At 44.3% G+C, this 23,317-nt stretch overlaps 2 protein-coding genes across 6 annotated transcripts; one reads left to right on the forward strand and one right to left on the reverse strand.

The window, feature by feature from the left end:
- Positions 1 to 11,892, forward strand: lats1 (large tumor suppressor kinase 1). Of its 5 annotated transcripts, XM_047338160.1 has the most exons (9): positions 1 to 215; positions 1,010 to 1,463; positions 2,047 to 2,167; positions 2,733 to 4,183; positions 4,716 to 5,298; positions 5,474 to 5,656; positions 5,803 to 5,909; positions 5,997 to 6,537; positions 11,609 to 11,892. In XM_047338160.1, exons 2-8 carry the CDS (start codon positions 1,116 to 1,118, stop codon positions 6,504 to 6,506), a joined length of 3,303 nt encoding a protein of 1,100 aa, XP_047194116.1. In that variant the 5' UTR covers positions 1 to 215; positions 1,010 to 1,115; the 3' UTR covers positions 6,507 to 6,537; positions 11,609 to 11,892. The 5 variants fall into 5 exon arrangements, with proteins under 5 accessions (XP_047194116.1, XP_034999295.1, XP_034999296.1 ...); XM_035143404.2 differs by lacking the exon at positions 11,609 to 11,892 and having other exon boundaries at positions 5,997 to 8,323; XM_035143405.2 differs by lacking the exon at positions 11,609 to 11,892 and having other exon boundaries at positions 2,050 to 2,167; positions 5,997 to 8,323.
- rab10 (RAB10, member RAS oncogene family) lies at positions 9,243 to 20,553 on the reverse strand. The gene is made up of 6 exons (XM_035143410.2): positions 19,699 to 20,553; positions 14,171 to 14,231; positions 13,028 to 13,166; positions 11,717 to 11,806; positions 10,921 to 11,022; positions 9,243 to 10,492 (listed from the first exon to the last, which is right to left on the reverse strand). Exons 1-6 carry the CDS (start codon positions 19,823 to 19,825, stop codon positions 10,406 to 10,408), a joined length of 606 nt encoding a protein of 201 aa, XP_034999301.1. The 5' UTR covers positions 19,826 to 20,553; the 3' UTR covers positions 9,243 to 10,405.
- Between the last annotated feature and the right edge of the window lie 2,764 nt (positions 20,554 to 23,317).

A 23,317-nucleotide genomic window follows, 5' to 3' on the forward strand; every position in this document is an offset into this window, starting at 1 on the left:
TGCCGTGTGTTGTTTTGTTGTGTAGCTTGTGCAGCTTGCGTCTGTTGTACTTGTCATTCACATCCCTGGAATTCCCGAGCTCCAGAGAACGAGCGGCTCGACTCAGACGTTTGACCCTGAAATCGCGTCCTTGTCGCCGGGGAAAGGTTCGAGGGGCCGTCGCTTGTTGTCGGAGCCGGAGAAGTGTCGAGGGAAGCGGCCGCTGCGGACCCCGGGTCAGTTGTCAAACGGCGGCTAACGAGCTAGCATGCTAACCCTCAACCTGTCGTTAGCTCAGCGGCAGCAAATGGACGCCTGGGACCCGCAAAGGCCGCGGGGACGCAGCTGCTGCGTGAGATCTCACGCAAAGTGGGATTGAGAGAAAAAAACCCCGCAGTGTGGTTGTCGTTAAATCGCGAATTTCTGGATGTTTTTAGGGTCGTTTAGCGAGAAGCGTCGGGGAGTCGCGTTAGCATCGTCGACGCCGGAGCAAGCGAGCTGTTAGCGCACAGTGCTAACGATAGCTAGCAAGTGGACGGGGTCTTGTTTTGAGGAGGTGTAGCTTTTATTTTGGAGGCAGGAATCTGCACTTTATTGGTTTTAAATAGTAATAAACGAGTCAATTAGTAAAACAATAACTTTGTCAAGTGGAAAGTTTATGTTATTCTGCTTCTCGTTTGCTGATTTGTGTAAAATATCATGTTATCTGCTGTTGTTTTGACTGTTGTCCTCGTGTTATTGCTCCATTATTGTTGTATTTAAGTTTAGTCTTCAACTAATTGTTATTAGTTATTATCCTTAATTGTTACTTTCCCTGCCTGGTTTGTATTTATTGCACTAAAAAAGATGCTTAAATCGATAAATCATGAATCAATCAGCTTTCAGTCATAACATCCCGACTAATATTTGACTCCTCATGTTTATCTGTCACTATTTTTGAACTTCTGCTCTCACCACATCTCATTTGCCAAACCTGTTAGGTAGCATGACATGTGCTCTGGAATCCTACTCATGGCTGGTTTGTTTTCAGGAGGATGCAGATGTGAAGTCAGACGCACGCCACCTCCTTCTGCAGCCCCCCCGCACTGAGCGACCTCCTCTTCATCCCCCTCCATCGTCTCCATACATGCGTTTACATGAAGAGAGGGGAGAAACCCGAAGGATACCGACAGATGAGGCCCAAAACGTTTCCCGCCAGCAACTACAGCGGCAACAGCCAGCAAATGCTGCAGGAAATAAGGAACAGCCTGCGCAACCTGTCCAAACCCTCGGAACCACCGAAAGTGGATCAAGGCGGAGCTGGGAAAATGGTCCCTGAGGATCCGAGGCAGCAAGGGCGCTGCATCAACCCCAAGAACCCGTACCACAAGGCCCTACAGGAGATCCGCAAGTCCCTGATGCCCTTTGCCAATGAACCCAACAGCTCCGGCCCCGAGGCGAACAAACACATGTCGCTGGAAGCCCCGTGCATCGGGTTCGAGGAGGTGAGATGAGTGTTTTTGTCTGGTGGTGTGTTGCCAAGACAGGTTGTTGTTGTGCAAGATTAAGGAAAAATGTCAGACTGTACATGTCTTTGTGATTGAGTGTAATCACCATTTGGAAAATGACAAGTATGCAAAGTAGAATGACAAGCTTGTGCAGTTGAGAGAACAGAAGTGGTTTCTCAGTCGGCAGCTCCCACTGGTTTTGAGCCAGTGTTTTCAATCCAAGTATGAAGTGGTTTGTACGTAACAGGGGTTGTAACAGGTTTATAGAAAGAAATTAACATCATAATATAATTAAAATGTGTTTATTGTATTAATTCCTTCGTTGACCAACAGGTTTCTTTAGTCCAAATAAAAATCTTTGTTTCCAGCTTGATTTTATATAATTGTACTTTTTATATACAAAGCAATAATCAATTGATGAAGAAAATGATGTGCAGAACAATTGATAATGTAAATAATTAGCTATAATCCATTTACATTAGGTTTAAAGTAAGTATAGATATGTAATCTGTTCTTGTTTGCTGAAGTAATGAATCCTAACAAAATACAATATTCTGTCTGTCTGTTTTTTGCCCTGAAGCAGAGCAACAGTCGTAATGTGGGGGTGTCTTTAGACTACATGGGTAAGGTGACCTATCAGGACGCAATGAGGGATCAGATGGTCGTTTCCAACCCCAACACAACGGGCCTGAAAGCCCCTGGTACGTAAACAGTCCTCTGGGACGAGTTCTTCTCCTTTTATCTCCCGTCCAGGCGGGATCGCTCGGCCTCCATTATTGTTTTCAGGATTTGGGACGTTTGCTTAAAGAAATTGACAAAGTGCTCTGAGAGAAAGAGAATGAGTCACTGCATGAAAGAATTGAGCGGAAATTAGGTTGATAACTTTCACACATGATGTCGGTAATGATACGTTCTGGGAAGACCAGGTGTGGTAGCGTGTAACCACCATGATGGCTGCCAACATACTCTACTATTGATAAGTATTTTGTGTGGGTGTGTTTTGACAACTGTTATGGATTAAAACCACAAAGGTAAATACAGGGTAAGATCAGCGGAGTTGGAAACACATGCCGACAAATCACATCACATTAGAGACCAAGTCAAAATATAAATCTGGATTAGTGCAGATCTGTATTATCGTCTAAGTTTTAACAAAAATCTGGGAAAGTCGAATTTCTGTGTTCTTAAATACTTTGTACAACCTACTTGCACTGTATACGTTTTTTTCAAATTGTAACTGTCTAACTATATTTTGTGTGTGTTTAGGTCCTTCCCATATGCAACAGTCCGTGCTGAGGAGGCCGAGCTGGAAAGGCTCTAAGGAGTCTCTGGCTCCTCGACACGGTCCCATCATGGTCGATGGAATAATGTACCGCTCCGACAGCCCCGGGCCACCTCCTGCCTTCCCCCAGGGTCACCCTGCGAACAACCAGAGGGTCAACCCTCCGCTGCCACCTCAGGTGCGCAGTGTGACGCCTCCACCAAATCGCGGTGCCATGCCTCCTTCAACTTCCTGGGACAGCAACCCGTCAACCAAGCGCTACTCTGGTAACATGGATTACCTGGTGCCCCGTATCTCTCCCGTACCCCAGGGGGCCTGGCCTGATGGCTACTCAGCTGCAGCCTCTCAGAACCAGCGTGGGATCAGTCCAGTGTCTGTGGGCCACCAGCCCATCATAATGCAAAGTTCTGGAGGGAGTAAGTTCACCTTCCCCTCCAGCTGGACCCAGAATGGCTCCCCTCAGCCAGACTACATGGCAGGGAACAGCCGACAGCCCCCTCCCCCATACCCAGTCAACCAGAGCAGTCGGCACAGTCCCACTGATCAGATGGGAGGACCCGCATCCTCTCCCTCTTACTTAAACGGTGGAAACATCCCTCAGTCCCTGATGGTACCCAACCGGAACAGTCACAACCTTGATTTGTGCAACTTAGGCCCTCCTCAGTCCTGGTCTCAGCCCCCTCTGGTCCCCAATCAGCCTCAGTCCTCCTCCGGCAACAGCAGCAACCAGGATCTGTCCCCATCGTGGCAACACAACATGCCAATCCGCTCCAACTCCTTCAACAACCACCAGCTGAACGGCAGAGCAGCGCACCTGGCCAGCTCCCAGCCCTCAGCCAGCACAGTCACTGCCATCACCCAAGCTCCCATCCTGCAGCCAGTCAAAAGCATGCGTGTTCACAAACCTGAGTTACACACCGCTGTGGCGCCCACGCATCCTCCATGGCTGCAGCAGGCTCCACCACCTCCAGCTGCACCTGCCTACCAGGAACCCCCAGCTCCTGTTCCTCAGATCCCTGTGGTAGCAGAAGTACCCAGCTACCAGGGTCCTCCTCCACCCTACCCTAAGCACCTCCTCCAGCAGGCGCCCGCACCTTTACCCCCAGCGTACGATCCAGGCGCCAACAAGCTCGGCTCTGGCAGGGACGAGCCGGCTGAGGAGGAGAGCAGCGGAGGTGACAACTCCAGAGACAAGACGGCAGAAAACGGCAAAAACGCCACAGCGACAGAGAAGGAGAATAAACAGATCACGACATCGCCCGTTCCCGTCCGCCGTAACAAGAAAGACGAGGAGCCGAGGGGAGAGTCGGGCAGGATCGCTCTCTACTCCCCTCAGGCCTTCAAGTTCTTCATGGAGCAGCACGTGGAGAACGTCCTGAAGAACCATCAGCAGCGGATCAGACGGAGGAAGCAGCTGGAGAGTGAGATGAACCGGGTGAGAAATCAGAAAAAGTCTTTTCTTAATTCATCACACAAGTAAATCTTCTTGGCTCTTTGCTATTTTCCAACTGTTTTTCCCTGAACTATCTTGTAATCACTGTTTTCTCTGAGAGTCTTTATCATATTATTCTATTTTTTCTGAGCTGTTCTCTTCCTTTTCTCTCCTCGCTGTCACTAACAGCTGATCTGAAAGGTAAAGGTTTCTCTGCTGTTCATTACACACACAAGTAAGCTGCTGTTAAGAAACTGTTCTTTTACGTAAAAAGCATGACATCTCATCTCTGTGGCTGAAGGAAATGCATGGGATGAACTTCATCTCACTCATAACATCACTGCTTGTGCACATATCTTGTTTTTTGGACTAAAATTTGTGCATCTTGTTTTATTTGCACTTGTTTTCCTCAGTTGAGTTTCTTAGTCTCAGTTTATGTCTAAGCACGATTATATGTATTTATGTGCATTTAGATTTACACTATTCTGAGGCTTCGTCACATTTTAAATCGTGTTTTCCTTCCTCTTGTCCTCAGGTGGGTCTGTCTTCAGAAGCCCAGGAGCAGATGCGTATGATGCTCTGTCAGAAAGAGTCCAACTACATCCGGCTAAAGCGAGCCAAGATGGACAAGTCCATGTTCAAACGGATCAAGACCCTTGGCATCGGCGCGTTCGGCGAGGTGTGTTTGGCCAGAAAAGAGGACACGGGAGCTCTGTATGCCATGAAGACGCTCCGCAAGAAGGACGTGCTGCTGAGGAACCAGGTGGCCCACGTGAAGGCCGAGAGGGACATCCTGGCCGAGGCCGACAACGAGTGGGTGGTGCGTCTCTACTACTCCTTCCAAGACAAGGACAACCTGTACTTTGTCATGGAGTACATCCCCGGAGGAGACATGATGAGTCTTCTCATCCGACTCGGCATCTTCAAAGAGGAGCTGGCTCAGTTTTACATCGCAGAGCTCACCTGCGCCGTGGAGAGCGTCCACAAGATGGGCTTCATCCATCGGGACATCAAACCCGACAACATCCTCATCGACAGAGACGGACACATAAAGCTGACCGACTTCGGTCTCTGTACTGGTTTCCGCTGGACGCACGACTCCAAGTATTACCAGAGCGGTTAGTATCACTTTTTAGTCTGATTACATTCTTCAGTCCAACCCGGCAGATATTTGTAAATCAGGAAAATGCTAAATGGAGGGAGAGAATGAAAACAGTTAAAAACATTAACACCTGGTGCCGGTCAGAAAACCACAGCTGATTGATGTAATGAGCCGTGTGATCTTTTCTGCAGGCGACCACGTGCGGCAGGACAGCATGGACTTCAGTAAGGAGTGGGAAGACCCGACTAACTGCCGCTGCACCGACCGGCTGAAGCCCCTGGAGAGGAGGAAGGCCCGGCAGCACCAGCGCTGTCTGGCTCACTCGCTCGTGGGGACGCCCAACTACATCGCACCGGAAGTGCTGCTCCGAACAGGTACAGTGCAGGAGGAAGCTGGAGTTTATAGTTCATCCAAATCCGATTATTTCAATCAAAGATTCAAAGAAATTCACTTCAATCCCTCCCATGAGATGAGGTTGCTGCCGGTTGATTGGTGTAAACACGTCTTGAATCTTCTCCAGGATACACGCAGCTCTGTGATTGGTGGAGCGTCGGTGTCATCCTGTATGAAATGGTCGTCGGACAGCCTCCCTACTTAGCGACCACGCCCCTTGAGACGCAGCTGAAGGTATGTGTGGCACCTGCAGAGAAATGTTATGCATCCTCAGACTTCATTGTCTCTGATTGTGTCTCTCTCTCTCTGTGTTGAAACCAGGTGATAAACTGGAAGAGCACGCTGCACATTCCCCCACAAGCCAAGCTCAGCCCGGAGGCGTCAGATCTCATCGTCAATCTGTGCCGAGGTCCCGAGGACCGCATCGGCAAGAACGGCGCGGACGAAATCAAAGCCCATTCGTTCTTCAAGACCATCGACTTCTCCAGTGACCAGCGACAGCAGGTGGCACCGTACATCCCCACCATCGCCCACTCCACGGACACCTCCAACTTCGACCCCGTGGACCCGGACAAGCTGTGGATCAGCGACGGCGACGGCGAGGACAACCTCAACGACACGCTGAACGGCTGGTTCCGCAACGGCAAACACCCCGAGCACGCCTTCTACGAGTTCACCTTCCGCCGCTTCTTCGACGACAACGGCCACCCGTACAGCTGCCCCAAGCCCATCGAGTACGAGGGCTACGAGGACGAGGCGGAAGCTGAGAGCCCGGCGCAGGAGGCGGCCGGCAGCTCGGCGACACAGGGCCGAGACCTGGTCTACGTGTAGCAGCCGCTTGTACATAGCGAGTTTGCTGAAGGTGTGTGTGTGTGTGTGTGTGTGTGTGTGTGTGTGTGTGTGTGTGTGTGTGTGTGTGTGTGTGTGTGTGTGTGTGTGTGTGTGTGTGTGTGTGTGTGTGTGTGTGTGTGTGTGTGTGTGTGTGTGTGAGAACAGAACGGCATTCAAAACCTTAAACATAGGAAGTTTGTTATAAGGACGAGTCAGAGATCAAATATTCACACAGCGACTTAAAGGAACAGTTAAAACACTAATTAGCTTTTTCACCGAGAGCTCGATGACAAGATTTCTGCGTCTCGTGTTTGTACGATAAATATGAAGCTGGTTAGCTTAGCAGAAACACTGGGAACTGTGGGACTCTGAAAATCTGCCTGTCAGCACATTAAAGGTCTCAGCCTGAAGGATTATTGACTTTGTTTTGTCAATACAACTTAGTGTTTCCCATTAGCAACATAGACTTCGGGGCTTTAGTCCAATTTGTCCCACGGTCTCATAATCCATCTATTATCTATTCCACTTATCTTGTTTAGGGATGTGGGAGCTAAACACTAAAAACTGAAATTTGGACACGGAGAGGCGACGTATTCAAACGACCAACACTACAAAACCCAACGTTCAGTCATCTATGATAAAGAAAAGCATCATATCCTCACATTTGCTTTGAAATATTACTAGATTACCACAACTGTGGTTTCTGTTCGGGATCAAACACGTTAAACCAGCAGGTTTAAAGGTTTTTCAATCTTCTCCTCTCACCTCCTGAAGCCTGTTCCTGTCGCGTGCTGGAGTTACACTGTGTTTTTCTGCCTGACAAAGAAAAGTCGGGGTTCTGTTTCTCTGACTTAACCCGAACCCCCTTAAAGCCTTAATTTATTTAAGAGAATTGTAACTGGTGACGTTAGTGTAGCTGCTGTTTGAGTGTGGGACTTATTCTTCTGTTGGTTTAAAAAAAAAAAAAAAGAATAGAAAATCGTCTTAATTTATATTTCACTGTCTGTCGCGATGGGGGTGTAGTGATGTAGAAGTTTGCAGGGAGAAAACCGCTCTAATTATTCATTGCTGTGCCTTTTTTTTTTTCTTTCACCAAATATAAAGAGGGTTAATAATCAGACTTTAAAATGAGAGTAGCAGTAGCGTGATTGATCTACACTAGTTGTTTTATTTTTCTAATTTATACGTAAAAAAAATGTATTTATAAATTAAGTTGTACACAGTTGATGTAAATATGTTTCTCTTCCGTCAGCTGCTTCGTTTTGTTTCCTTAGGGCAGGCCCTCGTCAGTGTCACTGCTGCTGCCTCCATGTTGTCTTCCTGTCTCGTAACAAACACTAATTCACACCACTCAGCGTAGAGTTAAAACCTTCTTGTAAAACGTTTATTCTCATTTCTCAACCAAAGCACTAAATAGGTGTTTTTTTGTGACTTTTTGTTTTTAGAAAATAACACTGCAAGAAGAAAGATGACATTATTTCAGTATCGAGCAGAAATGCCTATCTTTCACACTTCCTGTCTTTGAGCAACACGACGGCCGACTTGCGTCACGTGACGAGTTCTTTGTGCGTCTGAAGTAAAAGTGGAAAACACAAACTGATGGTTCTGTAAACCCGCTGTACTTTGTTCTTTGTGTTGAGGAGATTCTCTCTGAATGTAGTTGTTATGGACTTGATGGTGATTCTGCACTGCTCCTGTGTTTTCATTGCTAAGTGAGAGAATTTTTATTTTTGTGTACATTACTGCTGCGGGAGGTTTGGGTTCAGGGACGAGGTGATAAATAAAGAATGTAAAGAACAAAACATGTTTCACATCCACACCTGCCTCGTTGTTTTGTTACAATCTATTAGATTAACAAGTATTTTCATCGTCTGCAGGTTATTTGATCAAGTTATCGATCGGCAGTATTAGTATAGTTGAAGTTATTCAATACAATTAATAAACCAAATTACAGATAAAACTTCCCAATAGTTTAGGAAAGTATATGTGCATCTGTGAGGGAATTTTAGGCTTTTAAAAAATTGGTCTTTTGACCATTTCAGCCTAAATTAAAAATCCAGATCTGAAGTTTCATCCCAGAAACAGTTGAAGTAGAACAATTGGAGAATGTCAACATTTCCACTAATTGAATCATTAACATCCATTTGTTTGAATAAAAACATTTTAGACATTGAAATGACCCTCTAAAATCAAAGCCAAGACAATTTTTTGGGATTTAAATTGAAAGTTGAAACTGTCCAAATACTTTACTTGTGATAAAAGTGAAGTGACACCTCAGATTTAGTTTCATGGAAAAGATGCAGGTCAGTGTGATGATTTTCAGACCTATTGCCACCAGGGGGCGCCAACCAGGCCTACTGACCCAGTTTAATTAGCTTCACTCTACTATACAATACAATACTATGACTATACTTTCAATATCTGTTTGAACTAATATCAACACATTTGATCTGAGTTGATAAAATATGATTTTTCTCAACCTGATGATCCAAATTTAAATTAATCACGTGCTTCTCAGGTTTTATCCTTTTTAAAAAGGTAAAAGTTTATTTTTGGGAAGTTTTCTTTTATTCGGTTCGAGGATCTAACGACAAAAGTTGCAAATCTGTGATTCTAGGTTTCATCTTTATAGTTTGATTTCCCGAACATGGCTTGTTGTAAATCTAGTAGTTTAAAATCGGACACAAGTGGACACATGAAACTTCACAACTGATCACACGATTGACGACAAACAAGTTAACTTAAACAAGCTTATTTTTAATGGATCTGCAAAATTGTCTGAATTTCCAAAGAGAACTTGTGTACCTCCCCCCCCACAGTTACCCAGTGGCAAACGTTACACAACGTTACAGAAACGCTTCCAACCCAAAGAAATCTGCATGCAGGAAAAAAAAAAAACAATTCAACCCAAATAAGGGGAAGAAAATAAAAGTAAAATAAATCATACAGACAAAAATAAAACATCAATAAACAGGACATATACTGTATAATGCCGTTCTCTTGGCTGGAGGAGAAATTCAAACGTTTCCGCTTCGGTTCGGCGTCTCCGTGAACCCGACAGAATATTAAACTGTAATTTCATTGGGTGGATGTGGCTCCGCCCACCACACAGCCCCGCCCCTGTCTTCCATATAAGGCACAGGACAAAATAAACCCCCACATACAAAAGGAGCTGGCCACGCCTCCGTCACTTGGTAACAAATTGTAAATGACCGAATATGGTTAGACAACAGAAACCTCACTGAATGTACAAAATGTTAATCCTACGTTTGTCTTAGTTTTTTTTTTTTTTTGTATTTTTTATTTCCTCTGACTGAAGGTGAGTGCTGAGGGTTACGAGGGTTAGGGGGTGGGGGGTAGGGGTGGAGGGGTGAGGAGGTGGAGGGGTGAGGGGTGAGGGGTCCGACCAGGTGAGCTCAGGCAAAGGAAATATTAAAAACATGAGCTTGTCTGTTCGCACTTTTTTTTTTTTTTTTTTAACAACCTTTAAAACAAATGACAAGAAACGTGACTGGATTTCTCTTTTTATCAGAAATAAAAATGAGCATCAGATGGAAAAACATGGAGGTGGGAGGTGGTGGGGGAGGGTGGAGGATGAGGAGGAGGAGGAGGAGGAGGAGGAGGAGGAGGAGGGAAGAGGAAGAGGAAGGGTGGAGGGGTTAACAAGTGAAGTGGTTTATTGTTTTATTCTGATAAAAGAGACAGAGTGTCAGTGTGCAAGAAAAACTCATGAGACAGGTTAGAGGGCGAGAGAGTTAGAGTTAGCAGTTAGACAGAGAGAAGAGGAGAGAGAGAGAGACGGAGAGAGAGAGGGAGAGAGAGGGAGAGAGAGTGTGTGTGTGTGTCTGTCTGTCTGTGTGTGTCTGTGTGCGTTAGTGTGCGTGAAACAGAGGAGTTGTTCAACTGCAGCACTTGCTCTTCCAGCCTGTGACTCCACCTCCGCTGCTGATGTCGACGTTTTCACTGTTGGGCTCTTTTACAGGCGTCTGACAGGACGACACAGAAACACGTTAGAATGAAACATCACGGACACAAAACACAGACTCACCTTCAAACATGTTTCAGAAACTTTACTTCTTAATATTTGGCAGAAAACTAAAAAGGCTGTAGATGATAAATCTAACAACATCCCCCCCCGGATTTAAACAATAGCAAGAAAAGAGTTGGTAAACTTTACGTAACATTATCAATTTAAGTTTCAAGTAATGACTATTTTCACTATCAGTTGATATTGTACATTTTCCAGTTCCACTTGGATACATCCCAAAAAGTGGAGTATTCAATTACATCAATGCAAGAATCCAACATCGTCCAGTATCGACCCATTTCAGGCAGAAACCAACAGGCCAGTAGACGAGTACAAATGGAAACACACACCGGTTATATCTCCCACTCACAACAGCCGCTCGCTCACCTTTCTGAGGATGTCTTCTGCTAACGTGAGGAAGGCCTTCTCGATGCTGACGTTGGCCTTAGCGCTCGTCTCAAAAAACCTAATGCCGTGCTCCCTCGCAATCTGTGGAGAGGAAACGAGGGCGAGTTAGAGCCAGGAGAAGGTCCGGTCCGAAAATAAAGTGGCTGACGTGGAGCAGGGATCAGGTATCACTGGTGCTAACACACACACACACACACACACACACACACAGTCTGTGTGTGTGTGTGTGTGTGTGTGTGTGTGTCTATGAGTAAGCAGACCTGTATCTGATGTTGCTAAATCTGCAGACTGACTAGTCACTGCTGGTTTACTTTGCTCTAAGAGGCTCCGCACACCTACACATGTTGTCACTTGTCCTGATTACACTGAAAGCTTTAGTTCTAGTGCGGAGCAGCAGCGTCACCACAGTCGTGAAGCAGAAAACAAACAAACGATAGTTATTTATCTGCGTCACGGCCGTTGACGAGGTCCAGACCTCACACACTCATCCCATCATCTCTGCTTTGAAGTCTCTTAACTTCACACTGGGTTTTATAACCTTTAGTGTTGAATGAGCTCAAACTGTGTCGTCATGTGAAAACCACCCTGCTCTCATCACGTCAGTGTGAAAATGTAATTAACAGCAGGACACTTAATGATCACATGGTTTCTCTGTGTTCACGACTAGGAACTGAACATGTGCCGACCAAACGGCAGCAACAAACGAGCCAATCAGGACGCGGGAGCTGCGTGACGAAGGGCCTTCCTACAGCGGCGAGGGACTGCACCATCTCACCTGCTCCCCCTTGGCTTTTGGTACGACCCTCTTGTCCTCCATGTCACACTTGTTGCCTAGCAGCATCCTTTCAACGTCCTCATTTGCATGCTGAAAAAGAGATAAAGGAAAAAAAAAAACAATGATTAGACGACTTCCGCAACAGAAAACTTAACCTCCGGACAGATTATTTTCACACACACACACACACACACACACACACACACACACACACACACACACACACACACACACACACACACACACACACACACACACACACACACACACACACACACACACACACACTTTGTTTTGACTCATTCACATTTGGACCAGGTCCCGTAAGTCGATCAATCAAACTCATTTCAACACAACCAGGTGATAAAAGGTTTAATATTTACATATCAAAGTACATACTGGCCAACAGGGGGCAGACAGACTGTGACTATAACTGACTCTGTCATTAAAAGTTGTCATAAATCCTGTCAACGGACTGATTACATTGCTTTTTGGTTGAAGGTGTCAAAACTCAGAGATAGACACAGTTGAAATATAGGTCAGGAGTCGATATCATGTTGTTACAGAGTGTTAAAGGACAAAAGAAGGTGGAGACCCACTGATCTTAACACTGTGTTCATGGCACTTTCCAACAAAACCATGCAACCTATCCCAGAGGGAACGAGCTTTTAAAAACACTGAGCTACAACATGAACAAGGTCGAGTTCAAAGTTGTCAGGAAATGCAATGTGCTTCCTTTTCCTCGACTCGACTCAAAGCTCTTTAACGGCAAGGGTGAGAAAAATGACAGGAAAGTGTTGATGAATGCCGCCCCCCCCCCCCATCGGCCTTATTCATTAGCCAACACCTTCAGACTGATAATGTGTTGTAACATTACAGTGTTTTCTTACTCCCAGGAAAGAGGAACTATTTATTATTGACTTAATCTGGCGTGCTGGTTCTGGAATGGATCCCAGAGACGCACTAAGATAAGGAGTAAGACGACAGCACTATACACAGAGGGATGTGCGAGGGTGAAACACACCAACATGGATAAGACCATAGAGATATGGAAGCTAAACCGGAGGCAGAGTTGTTGTACCTCTTACAGAGGAGCGCTCAGCTCTCAGCTCTCAGCGGCAGAATTAACTCAGCATATTTTACCGACAGCTCATCGTTCTGAATTATCAGGCTTGTTAAATGACTCATATAATAGTCTACAGTACTTAAATCTATTGCAGCCAAACACAGATCCTGTTAGATCCCCTCACAGCAACCCATAATCCACAGAGATGTTAAAAGCAGCCCTCTGGTATTGTGTTACTTCTTTACCTCGTCGATGTTGCGCAGCCATTTGCTGATGTTTTCGAAGCTCTTGGCGTTGGTGATGTCGTAGACCAGCATAATGCCCATGGCTCCTCTGTAGTAGGAGGTGGTGATGGTGTGGAACCGTTCCTGACCGGCTGTGTCCCTAAACAAACACAACACCACACACACATTTGTATTCATTGCAGCTATTGCCCCAGACGATAAATAGTTTAAGATCTTCACCACACATAAAACTGAGCATTAAAATATATGCAAGGTTTGAGAGACTCTAATCTGAACACTTATTAGCTACAGACCGTATTTAGGTTGTTTGAAAATGTAAGAATAAAAGCTATTACTCAGCATTAAGATTAGTTCTACATTTTTTGTTCTGCTTTGCTTCGCTCAAGTGAGATAATGTAGCTTCATTATTTATGTCACAGACCTTAAGGTGTAGCAGACACGTGTAACTATGGCTGCAGACTAACTAAAATAGTTTACAATGTGTGACAAAGAAAGCAACACGTTCTTTTATCTCGATTATTATTAGAGCTGCAACAACTAACAACATCACAGGGCTGGACTTCAAATCAATATCACAATCAGTCGGACTCGAGAAGATAACCATGGGTGTGGATGTGCAGGTGTCTCAGTCTCAGCTCTAGATAACATTGAATGATTAAAATGAAAAGCCTTTTGTCTGCTGCTGCGGAGGATGTGTCACCGTATCTTAAAAATGTCGGGATATCAATTTCAGTTCCGTGTAGCAGCCTTGTTACAGTGATAAACTACGACGGCATCTGAACCATCATAAACAGGACATTACAAAAGCTATAAAGAAACAGAAAGAGAAAACGAGAGAAAGAGAAAGAAAGAGAAAGAAAGAAAGAGAAAGAAATGATGGTCTTTTAAGTTTTGCAAACGGAAACATAGTCATTTCAGCTGCTGTAAGTGGTGGAGGAAACTGGTAACCCCCCCAGCAGACCTCCTGACGGGCCAATGACCATTTCCTGTTCCGACATATTTCTGGACTTGAGGGAGGATTGTCAAACAGATGTTTCACTATGATGTAACAAAGTTTGTGCATTTTTTTCCGCCCTGCACAGATAGGACACTCATGGGTCTACAAACAAAAAGAAGTCATCTCATAACGACGCACTGACTCACCAGATCTGTAGTTTGATCTTCTTTCCTTGTAATTCAACAGTTTTGATCTTGAAGTCTATTCCTGTGGAACAAAAGACACAGATATTAGTATACACATCCATTAGAAAGGGGCGGACACGTCCAGCGTGTGAGAGACAGCAACGATGGGAAACGGATGAATGATAAATAGCAGCTTACAGAGCTTAAAAGACTTCAGCACTGATGTCAGGAGAAAATGGAAACATCAACAATGACGGATGAGAAACAACCCAAGAAAGACGTCGAGCGAGAGAGTAAAATGAAAAGTGTGCGACAGCTGTTTCCATCAGGGAGACAATAACATGAACTCTTTCTCTTCCTGATTCTGCCATGTCATGCCCAGACCTTGAACCCATGAGCAGAGGGTTGTGGGATCAGCAGCTGGTTAACAATGAGCGCGTGCACGGAACCAGGTAACACAGCAAAATCAGGTTAAGGCAGGAAAACAGAGGCAATGATCTGATGCACTACAGTAACCTCATCGCTGTTAAAACCTGACCTGGTTAGATATTTATATGTGATGTTGAAGAGTGGTCGGTGCAGTGAAGGGACACTTTACTTTCTGTGGCAGACGAGCAGACAGTTTTTTCCGTGTGGCTGTTTCTGCGTTTCACAAATAAACTGTTCAGCAATGGAAACTCATTTTTCAGTTTCTGTTCACTGGACTTTGGATTTAATTATTTTGGACGTGTCCTGATGTTTCCGCTCATCTAGACGGTGAATTTCCTCCAAGTTATTTCCTTGGACTCTTGTGTTTAATCCTCGTTATGTTCGTAAAAAGCTGTATTTTTTAAATGCTATGACTTCAAATATGAATTTCTATGGTGCTAAAATAGACAAGGAATCCATGATCTGGAAACTATTCGAGTAAACTGGATCACCTGAGCACAACATAGCATAACTGTAACAAACCATAGAGCATTTAGGACTGATTTGTTTCAGTTAACTGATTTGTTTCAGTTCATAATCAAACAATTAGACGATTGTTGTTTGGATAAAGAGGCCTGTCAAGGCTTCATCCTGGGGTCTTCAAATGTATTATTCTCTGGCATTTTCTACTTTCTTTAAACATATCAATCAATATTTGTATTATTACCGGTGCCACCCCTGAAACAGAGACTCGTGGCAGCGAGTAATCGCAGCAACAAGTAGACGCAAGTTCACGTGAAAGACAAAAATGTCAAACTCTATTATTAAGTCTACAACTTTCTTAAATAAGTGCTGCAAAAAGTGAAACATTTCCGTAATCAGTGAAACAGTGAAATGCAGAAACGGGAACTAGTGACTAATCAATTTTCTGACAGTTTCAACTCTAAATGATCGTGTTTACAATATTCATGATCATCGTCATAACTGTGAAAGCCCGAGGGAGGCCTGGTAAAAAGTGGTGACTCATCACCGATTTCCCCTTTTGGCCACAGAGTTGTGTTTTCCTGTTAAACGCCGAGCTGTCAGTTCTGCTCTGGTCAGAAATCGGGGTTAGCTAAAAGAGACCAAGAAGCAGCTGTGCTCTAGGTGGGGCAGGGCCACAGGATAATGAAGGAACTGGCTGCCAAAGTATGACTCACTATATATTATTCACACCCCAGAGAGAGGGAGGGAGAGAAAGAACGATAGGAGGTTGATAGAAAGAACGGACAAAAGGGAAGGAGATGGATGTTTTAGCAAACGAATTGCAGCTGTGTTTGCCTACATTGACGTTCACCACTAAAACATTTGAGTTTTGTTGCGTCAACTGCTTTAAAAAAGTTTAAGCACTCAGATTTTTGGCCCGGAACGGATCACGTAACATTACTGTTGTTCCTTGTGAGGAGTAAAAACACTGTCGGGCTTTTCTCCTGGCGAGGCGCACTGGCAGGTTGTCAAGGAAATACAGGCATTGTGCAATGACGCAACATTGATCCAATCGCTGGAAAAGTGGTCAGGCTCCACGAGAAGAGAGCGACGCTTTCCATCACAGTCAGAAAAACTGAACTGGAAGTCCTGAACACAAAGTCCACGGGGTTTATGAGCGGTTTTCTTTTTCATCCGAGAGGAACCATTCCTTCCACGAGCAGGAATTCCACTGACTCCATCTGCCAGTTTCCATGCAAAATTCATGACGTGTTGTTTAACTGGGATCCAGACTGCAACATTATGCATGTTCAGCACTCTTAATATTCATAACCGATAATGTAAACTGGGGGGGGAGAGACACACTCAGAGGATTGGAAATAAGGATGAGTGACTGATGCGAGAGGGGGGGGGTTTCCAGCGGGGGTATTTTGAGAAGCAGCTGTGTCTCCAATCACACTGTGACTCCAAAGGTATGAGTACAGTGTCAGGGGAAGAACCCACTTCTGTTTCACATGTCCTGGTTCTGCTATTTCTTCCCAATGTTTGTTTCCACTCACACGTTGTGGTTTTATGTTATGAATCCAGATCTGAACCTGATTTGAATCTAGTCCTAAAAGTTGCATCTTGCAGATATTCTCGTCCAGTCTGGTCCACAATGTACAGACAGAGATGGGGGAGGACACGTTTTGCAGTTCCTGCTGCAGCCACTTGGTGCCGTCCCCAAAACTATTATATATTGAGGAATTTAATATCTCTGGCCAAATTGGAGACCGTTGCAAATGTCAGAGAAAACAATTCCACTGCTCATTTGTATTCTGCTGTTATGTCAGGCAACATTTATGCTCCTGTTATTGCAGAGTCTCTCTTGTGAAATATGTTTCCACCCTTTGTGAAACTTGTCCTGCAAAATAAATAAAATCCATCTCACAGATTTTCTAATTTAACCAGTATCCATTTCATATTCATGGGTTTGCTGAACTCTGGTAATTTTTCTGCACTAATTTGTTGCCTTCACTAATCATACACTGCGCCAGAATAGTGACATGAAACCACTAATCATATGACATCGCTGATTCCAACCAGAACAAGTCACCACAAGGCAGAAGGAAAACCAACAGGGTTCAACTTTCCTAGCAGGGACTATATCCACAAGGAACAGTCCAACATTACCAGTGGCCCGGGGCCAGGAAAGGTTTATGCAGGGCGAGTTGATTGACCAGTCACCGGTCCGCCCCGGCCAGTGACTGTTCATCGGAGTCCTAATGATGCGTTCACACCAAACGCAGATTTCCACGACGCCCTGATTGCTCTGTTTATTTGTCTGGATGACTGTTGTTTCCTGAGCTACCTTGTTTTGAGCAATAAAACTATAATAAATCTAGTAATGGCAGCTCTGTCCTCTTTTTATTCTACTCATTAATGTCTGAAGCGTGTAAAAGAGTGATACATTTTTACTACGCGTGCTGCAATAAAAGGCCCTTGTAATTATTATATTACGAAACTTCAGACTCGTGAAAGTTTACAAGGGGCCAGTAGGACTCTGATCTACTGGCCAAGTAGGGCAGTGGGGAAAAATAAAAGTTGAGTACTTGAACGAGGCTTTACTTTCAGAATGACTACACAAACTTGCCTTAAAAGCAATGAAGGCAACTGCATTAGCATTAGATTGCATGAGCTGAGGTGGATTAAGTCCGGCATATTCCTAACTTTTTGCAGCTCAACATACGACAAGCTTCTTTGTTTTGAGTACAGATGTAGAACGAAGACAAGGCGTGAGACAAGGTGAGAGACAGGGTGAGAGACAGGGTGAGAGACAGGGTGAGAGACAATCCCGACTGGATTACAACTATGTTGTATTTTCTTAACCAGGACAACTCCTGAAGGGAACCAGAGAAAGAGGAGATGGTTTGAAATTCCTTAAATCTGCATCTTTTACTTGCCACCTTTGTGGACAACCTAGGGTTTTACACACATTGCACTTCTAATCTTCATGACAGAAGTGACAGGTTCTGATCAAACACTGTGCCAATGTCAACCTGAGTTTTTGGATAAAAGCCTATGACTATGTTATGAGAAACACGACTGTGTGTATTCTTCAAAGCACTCGGCTGATGACAGGATAAAGAAAAGCCACAGCAGCGACCAAACCATAAACAAATACATACCTCCACGTGACAGCGAGCTTTGCAACACAGCACGCAGTTCATGGCTGTACCTCAACCAATCTAATCTAGCCTGGATACCACCGGGAACACTGGTGCCCATTATGGTTGTGTGTTGTTGGGCATACAGTCGGGAGGAGTCGTCTGTCAACACCTAGGTTGCGAAAAACCGGGGCTTGAAAGTAAAGCCCAATCAAGAGATCAAGGATCTAATGCCGGTTCATGGCAAACAGTCGGCTTAATTTGGTTCAGCAACACACATCTAATGTTACGTTATTACTCAACGGCCGATCTTAAGCAGTAAATGGAGCCTTCACTCGGGCCGTGCAGGGATTTGACATAGCTTGACACTTGACTCATGTGAGCGTGATGATGGACGCACGCATGCGTAGAGGACCAGGGGGGGGGGAGCTGATGATGCCACCATGATGAATTGTTTACGTGGAAAGTTACTAGTATATTTACTAATGCACTTAAATATAAAATCACAGATACTTGTATTTCTGTATGTTTCAATATAACTTGACAGCCACAGCTGCCGGTGACATTTAAGAGACTTCAGATACTAAACATTATTCTGCAAGTAATGATAATTTACCCAAATACTGAATCTCAATCAGAGGTGACATGTAAAAATGTATTTGCCTGCATCTCAGATAAAGACGTAAAGATATTTCAAATCTATATAAATATAAATGAAGGAGAAAAAGCTGCAAATGACGACATTTGCACAGCGAAAACAGGGAAAGTTTGACATTTAAGCAGGAAAAGTGACTAAAATCTTATATATGTGATGAAGACAGTTGCTGATTAATTGTTAAAAAGTCCATTAATCAACAAGTCAAGGCAGCTGTAAAGAAATCTTCATAACTGATCTAGATGAGACTCAGCAACATAAATGCTGTTCAAACAATAATAGTTATAAAACATTAACCCACATATAATTGTTTATTTACACATAATTTGCTGCTTATAAGCACTTTCAACTGCGAACTGCTGTGACGGGAGAAGAATACAAGTCTAACACTTGTATAATTAATGACACACGTGTAATTATAACGGTTTTATATAGGTTAACACTAACATGTATACGTCTGTTATAGGCCCTGCACTGCTGCTAGCCCAGTTAGCTTGCTAGCTACTGAGTCGACTGACGTGACAGCAATTCCCCTGGTTCAGAAACTGGTTCTACTGGACATCACTGGCCAACTAAACCCACAACAACCCTCGGGTGTTGTTATTAAACTCCCATATACTTTTAAAAAGAATGGGGGGGTTGACTGGGATTCGACCAAGAGCTCGTAAAACTGCACAGCTAGCTTGGAAGCTAGCCTGTGCAGGCCCGGAGAGCCGCCGCACGCTGCTAGCACGGCGGCTAACTGCACTCGCCCTGCCCGCCTCTCCCAGCTGAAGGGTACGAGTCCCCCGAGCTGCGGACCCGGGGACAGACCCCACACCACCCGGACCCGGCATGTCCCCCTTCCCCGGGGGGGGATGGGGGTCCCCTCTTACCTATGGTGGAGATGAAGGTTGTGTTGAAGGCGTCGTCGGAGAAGCGGAACAGCACGCAGGTCTTCCCCACGCCCGAGTCCCCGATCAGGAGCAGCTTGAACAGCAAGTCGTACGTCTTCTTCGCCATTGAGAACTAGCTTGTGTTCACCCGGGTGGATACAACAACAACAACAACAACAAACAAACAAAAAACTAAAAAAATGGCAACCTAACACGCCCGAGTGTGAGTCTACAGCCGGCTCCCTTCGCTCCTCCGGACCGTTCACAGCTAACCGGGCTGGGATCTGTTGATTAGCTCGGCGGGCTAGTTGGCTCTGAAAACACCCGAGCAGAAAGAAAAGAGACGCGTCCGTGTTCCCGAGATGTTCGATTCCCCGAGGGCCCCGACTGTTTGCCCCCCCCCTGCTCTCCTGGTCGCTTTACAGCATGAGAACAGAAAGCGAAAAAAAAAAAAGAGCCCAACCACTCCTCCCGTGTGATTCCTCTTTTCCACTGTTCCTCCGCTGCTCCCACTCAGTCGGGACAAAATGGCTCCTCTCTCTCTCTCTCTCTCTCTCTCTCTCTCTCTCTCTCTCTAATTCAGATTCTCGGCACACTCCGTCATTCCAGCCGCTCGAACCCAGAACCACTTCCAGCAGGACCGATGTCACCGGGGGGGAGAGAGAGGGCTGGTGGTGGTGGTGGGGGGGACGGGGACCGTTGGGGTGTTTTGTTTTTTTCTCGCCGCCGGTGCGAAACGATTCTCGGGCCCTTGTTTCTTTTTTCCCTTCCTCACTTCCTCCGGAGAGATTAGAGCCGAAACACAGAGAGACGAGCGCCGCCGCCTTCGAATGGAGCCACCGCGGCGACACCCTGCAGCCCCCGGCCACGCCCCCTGTCCCCGCCCCCTTCTGGCAGACTCCGCCCCTGCGATTGGTCAACGCTGCCTTCACTCACGCACCCGCCCTAATGTGATTGGCTACTGGGTTGGGGGGGGTAGGGGGAGGCGTGTCTTATAGTTGACAGAAATGCGACTGAGTGCGCAGCGCTGACATTTGGGCTCAAATCTCAATTCTCTTGAGAATTATTCATAAATTTTCATGAATTCACTTCTGTAAGTTTATTGGTGATCGTGTTATTCAATAATTTTCATTATCTGGGGAAAATGTGCGTATTTTGTTTTGTTAGAACCCCCCCCCCCCAAAAAGTGTTATGTTTCTCAATAAATTTGATATTGTTTTTGGCAACTACAGCAATAAAAGATCCTGTTTTATTGTTTTAATTTTTGCCTGAAAGACGTTGAACAATTTCCAACAAAAAGGCTGTTAAAACTTTAAAAATATTTTTTTAATTCTACAGGATATTTATATGATTTATACTGTACAACAACACCTGGTTTGTATTTATGTTTGTATGTTCCTGTTTTTTATTGCACACACAACCCCATGTGTGCTTCTTTCTTCTTCTGTTCCTCTTTTAAAATAAAAAAAAAAGAAATGTATAGTTTGATCCAACATGGCGGCCGGTTTCATGCGGATCTCTTGCAGCCGGGGCGTGTGATGCGGTGACTGTCCCAGCTGTGACTCAGGCAAAGTGATGTCATATAAAAAGTACTTCTGTGCTTGTTACGGGCGTTTCCCCACATCCTCTGTTTCATGAAGTGCACACGCATGTATCCTGTCTTTTTTACTGAGAGATAAAATGCATGTGTGTGCTGTGTGTGAGTGTGTGAGTGTGTGTGTGTGTGTTGCTCTCTCCCTCTTCCGCCTGTCAGAGTAGTTGGACTCTCAGACACTCCCTAGGAATGCTGAGTATGCCCTGCTGCGTTTCTACTGCCAAGTACAGACTTGAAACGAACCAAAGGAAGAAACACTATAGAAAGAGAAAGAGAGAGAGAGATAGTCACTAAAAAGCTGAGGAAGGGATTAATGAAGGTTTAGCACATTAATAAATCAAAGTAGTGGAACAAATAATTGACCTTATGCACCAGGTTGAATGAAAAACTGCCCCGTGACCCTTGACCCCCACAAAATCTCTATCAGACATTTACTTATGCGTAAATACTTTAATCATTGTCACACTTTTCAGAAATACCTTGTGTAAATATAGATTTTAAGGGAGGGCAGAAAGAAAAGAAACGAGAAGCAGATATCTAAAACAGATGGTTAAGAGGCATTAGTTAAATGAAGCTCACTGTTTTTCTTCTCAACTAAAGTTGAAGTGCAGGTTAAATTCTATGTTAGGTCGTATTCTGATCGAATGCCTCCTCCTCAGTTATAAGACCATCTTTGTTGCACCAGTAAATCATGTCTGAATGCAGAAATCTTCCCACATCACTGTGCATTCCTGAATTTTGCTGCTTGGGGCCCCAGGGTTCGTCTCACACGCTCACAAACAGCCAGCGACTCCAATTTCTGCACCGTTCTGGCAGTGACAGTTAAAAACACTTTGAAGAGAAGAACTCTGCTGACACACGTACCTGTTGGACAAGTAAACAAGGTGACCTTTGGGCTTTTTAAGGTATTTTTGGGGGCATTTTTGTGCTTGAACAACTTCGGATGGTTCAGAGGTGACAGGAAGTAAAGGCAGAGAGGGAGGGGGAATAACTCAGCAACAGTATATGGTATGCATGTTGATCACGAGGACGCCAGGAAGCACAAACCATGTTTAACCTGGAAATATGAAACTTTCCCCAACAGCTAAACATATTTTATTCTTTCACTGAAACAAGAAGTCAATTTAAAACTTTGTCCTTTCAGTAATTTTAAAGCAGAAATGCTTCCAGCTTCTAAATTTATTTCATTATTATTAAGGTTTCAGGTTTTAAGGTGATTAAGGTTTTAAATTGTAGGTGGCTATAAAAAATAATAATAGATCCTTTTAATGACATTATCTTACATTACATATACATTTAAAGTGTATAAATTGTCATCTTTTTATATTTTTAAACATTATATAGACCAAATAATACACTGAATAAACAAGGAAATAATCTGCATATAATAATAATGAAAATAATGAATTGCCCACATAAAAGAAAACATTGGGTCACCAGTTATTTTATATAATTTTATCTTTATTTACCAAAACTAGAGTGACTGTTAAGTGTGTTTTCTATATTATAGGCTATAGTGTTTTTGTAGTTTTCTTAAAGCAATACATTTGGAGCATTAAACTCAAACTAGTGGGAAAAATAACCATCTAAAATTTTAATTTTAACAATTAAAAATAATTAAATTAATATAACAACAACTTTGTCTTAGGCTATATTTCCTTTCTCTTGAAAACAAGTTAAATAATGCAGTTTTCTTTTCATCGACTGTTTAGCTTTTTATTTTATACCAGTCATTACTTTTGTTTTGATAGGCGGATATTCCTGACATCCTATTTTCAGCTCTCGGGCTCACACACATTTGGAAAGTTTACTTTGAGCTCTAACTTTCCTGAGAATGAGTCATTCAAGGTGACGCCACGAGTGTCTGAGCTAAGGGGATTCTTAGGATAAGGTTCTGGCTCCGCTCCATAAAACATCAACAAACAGTGCACGAGCCAACAATGACATTCAGTCAATAACTGTCACACACATCACAATGAGGTGGCGTAGTAAAGGAGAAGCAGTTTGTGTCTGTAGCTTTAGGAA

Source organism: Hippoglossus stenolepis, chromosome 20, assembly GCF_022539355.2.
Source record: "Hippoglossus stenolepis isolate QCI-W04-F060 chromosome 20, HSTE1.2, whole genome shotgun sequence".
In the NCBI taxonomy this organism is placed as follows: Eukaryota; Metazoa; Chordata; class Actinopteri; order Pleuronectiformes; family Pleuronectidae; genus Hippoglossus; species Hippoglossus stenolepis.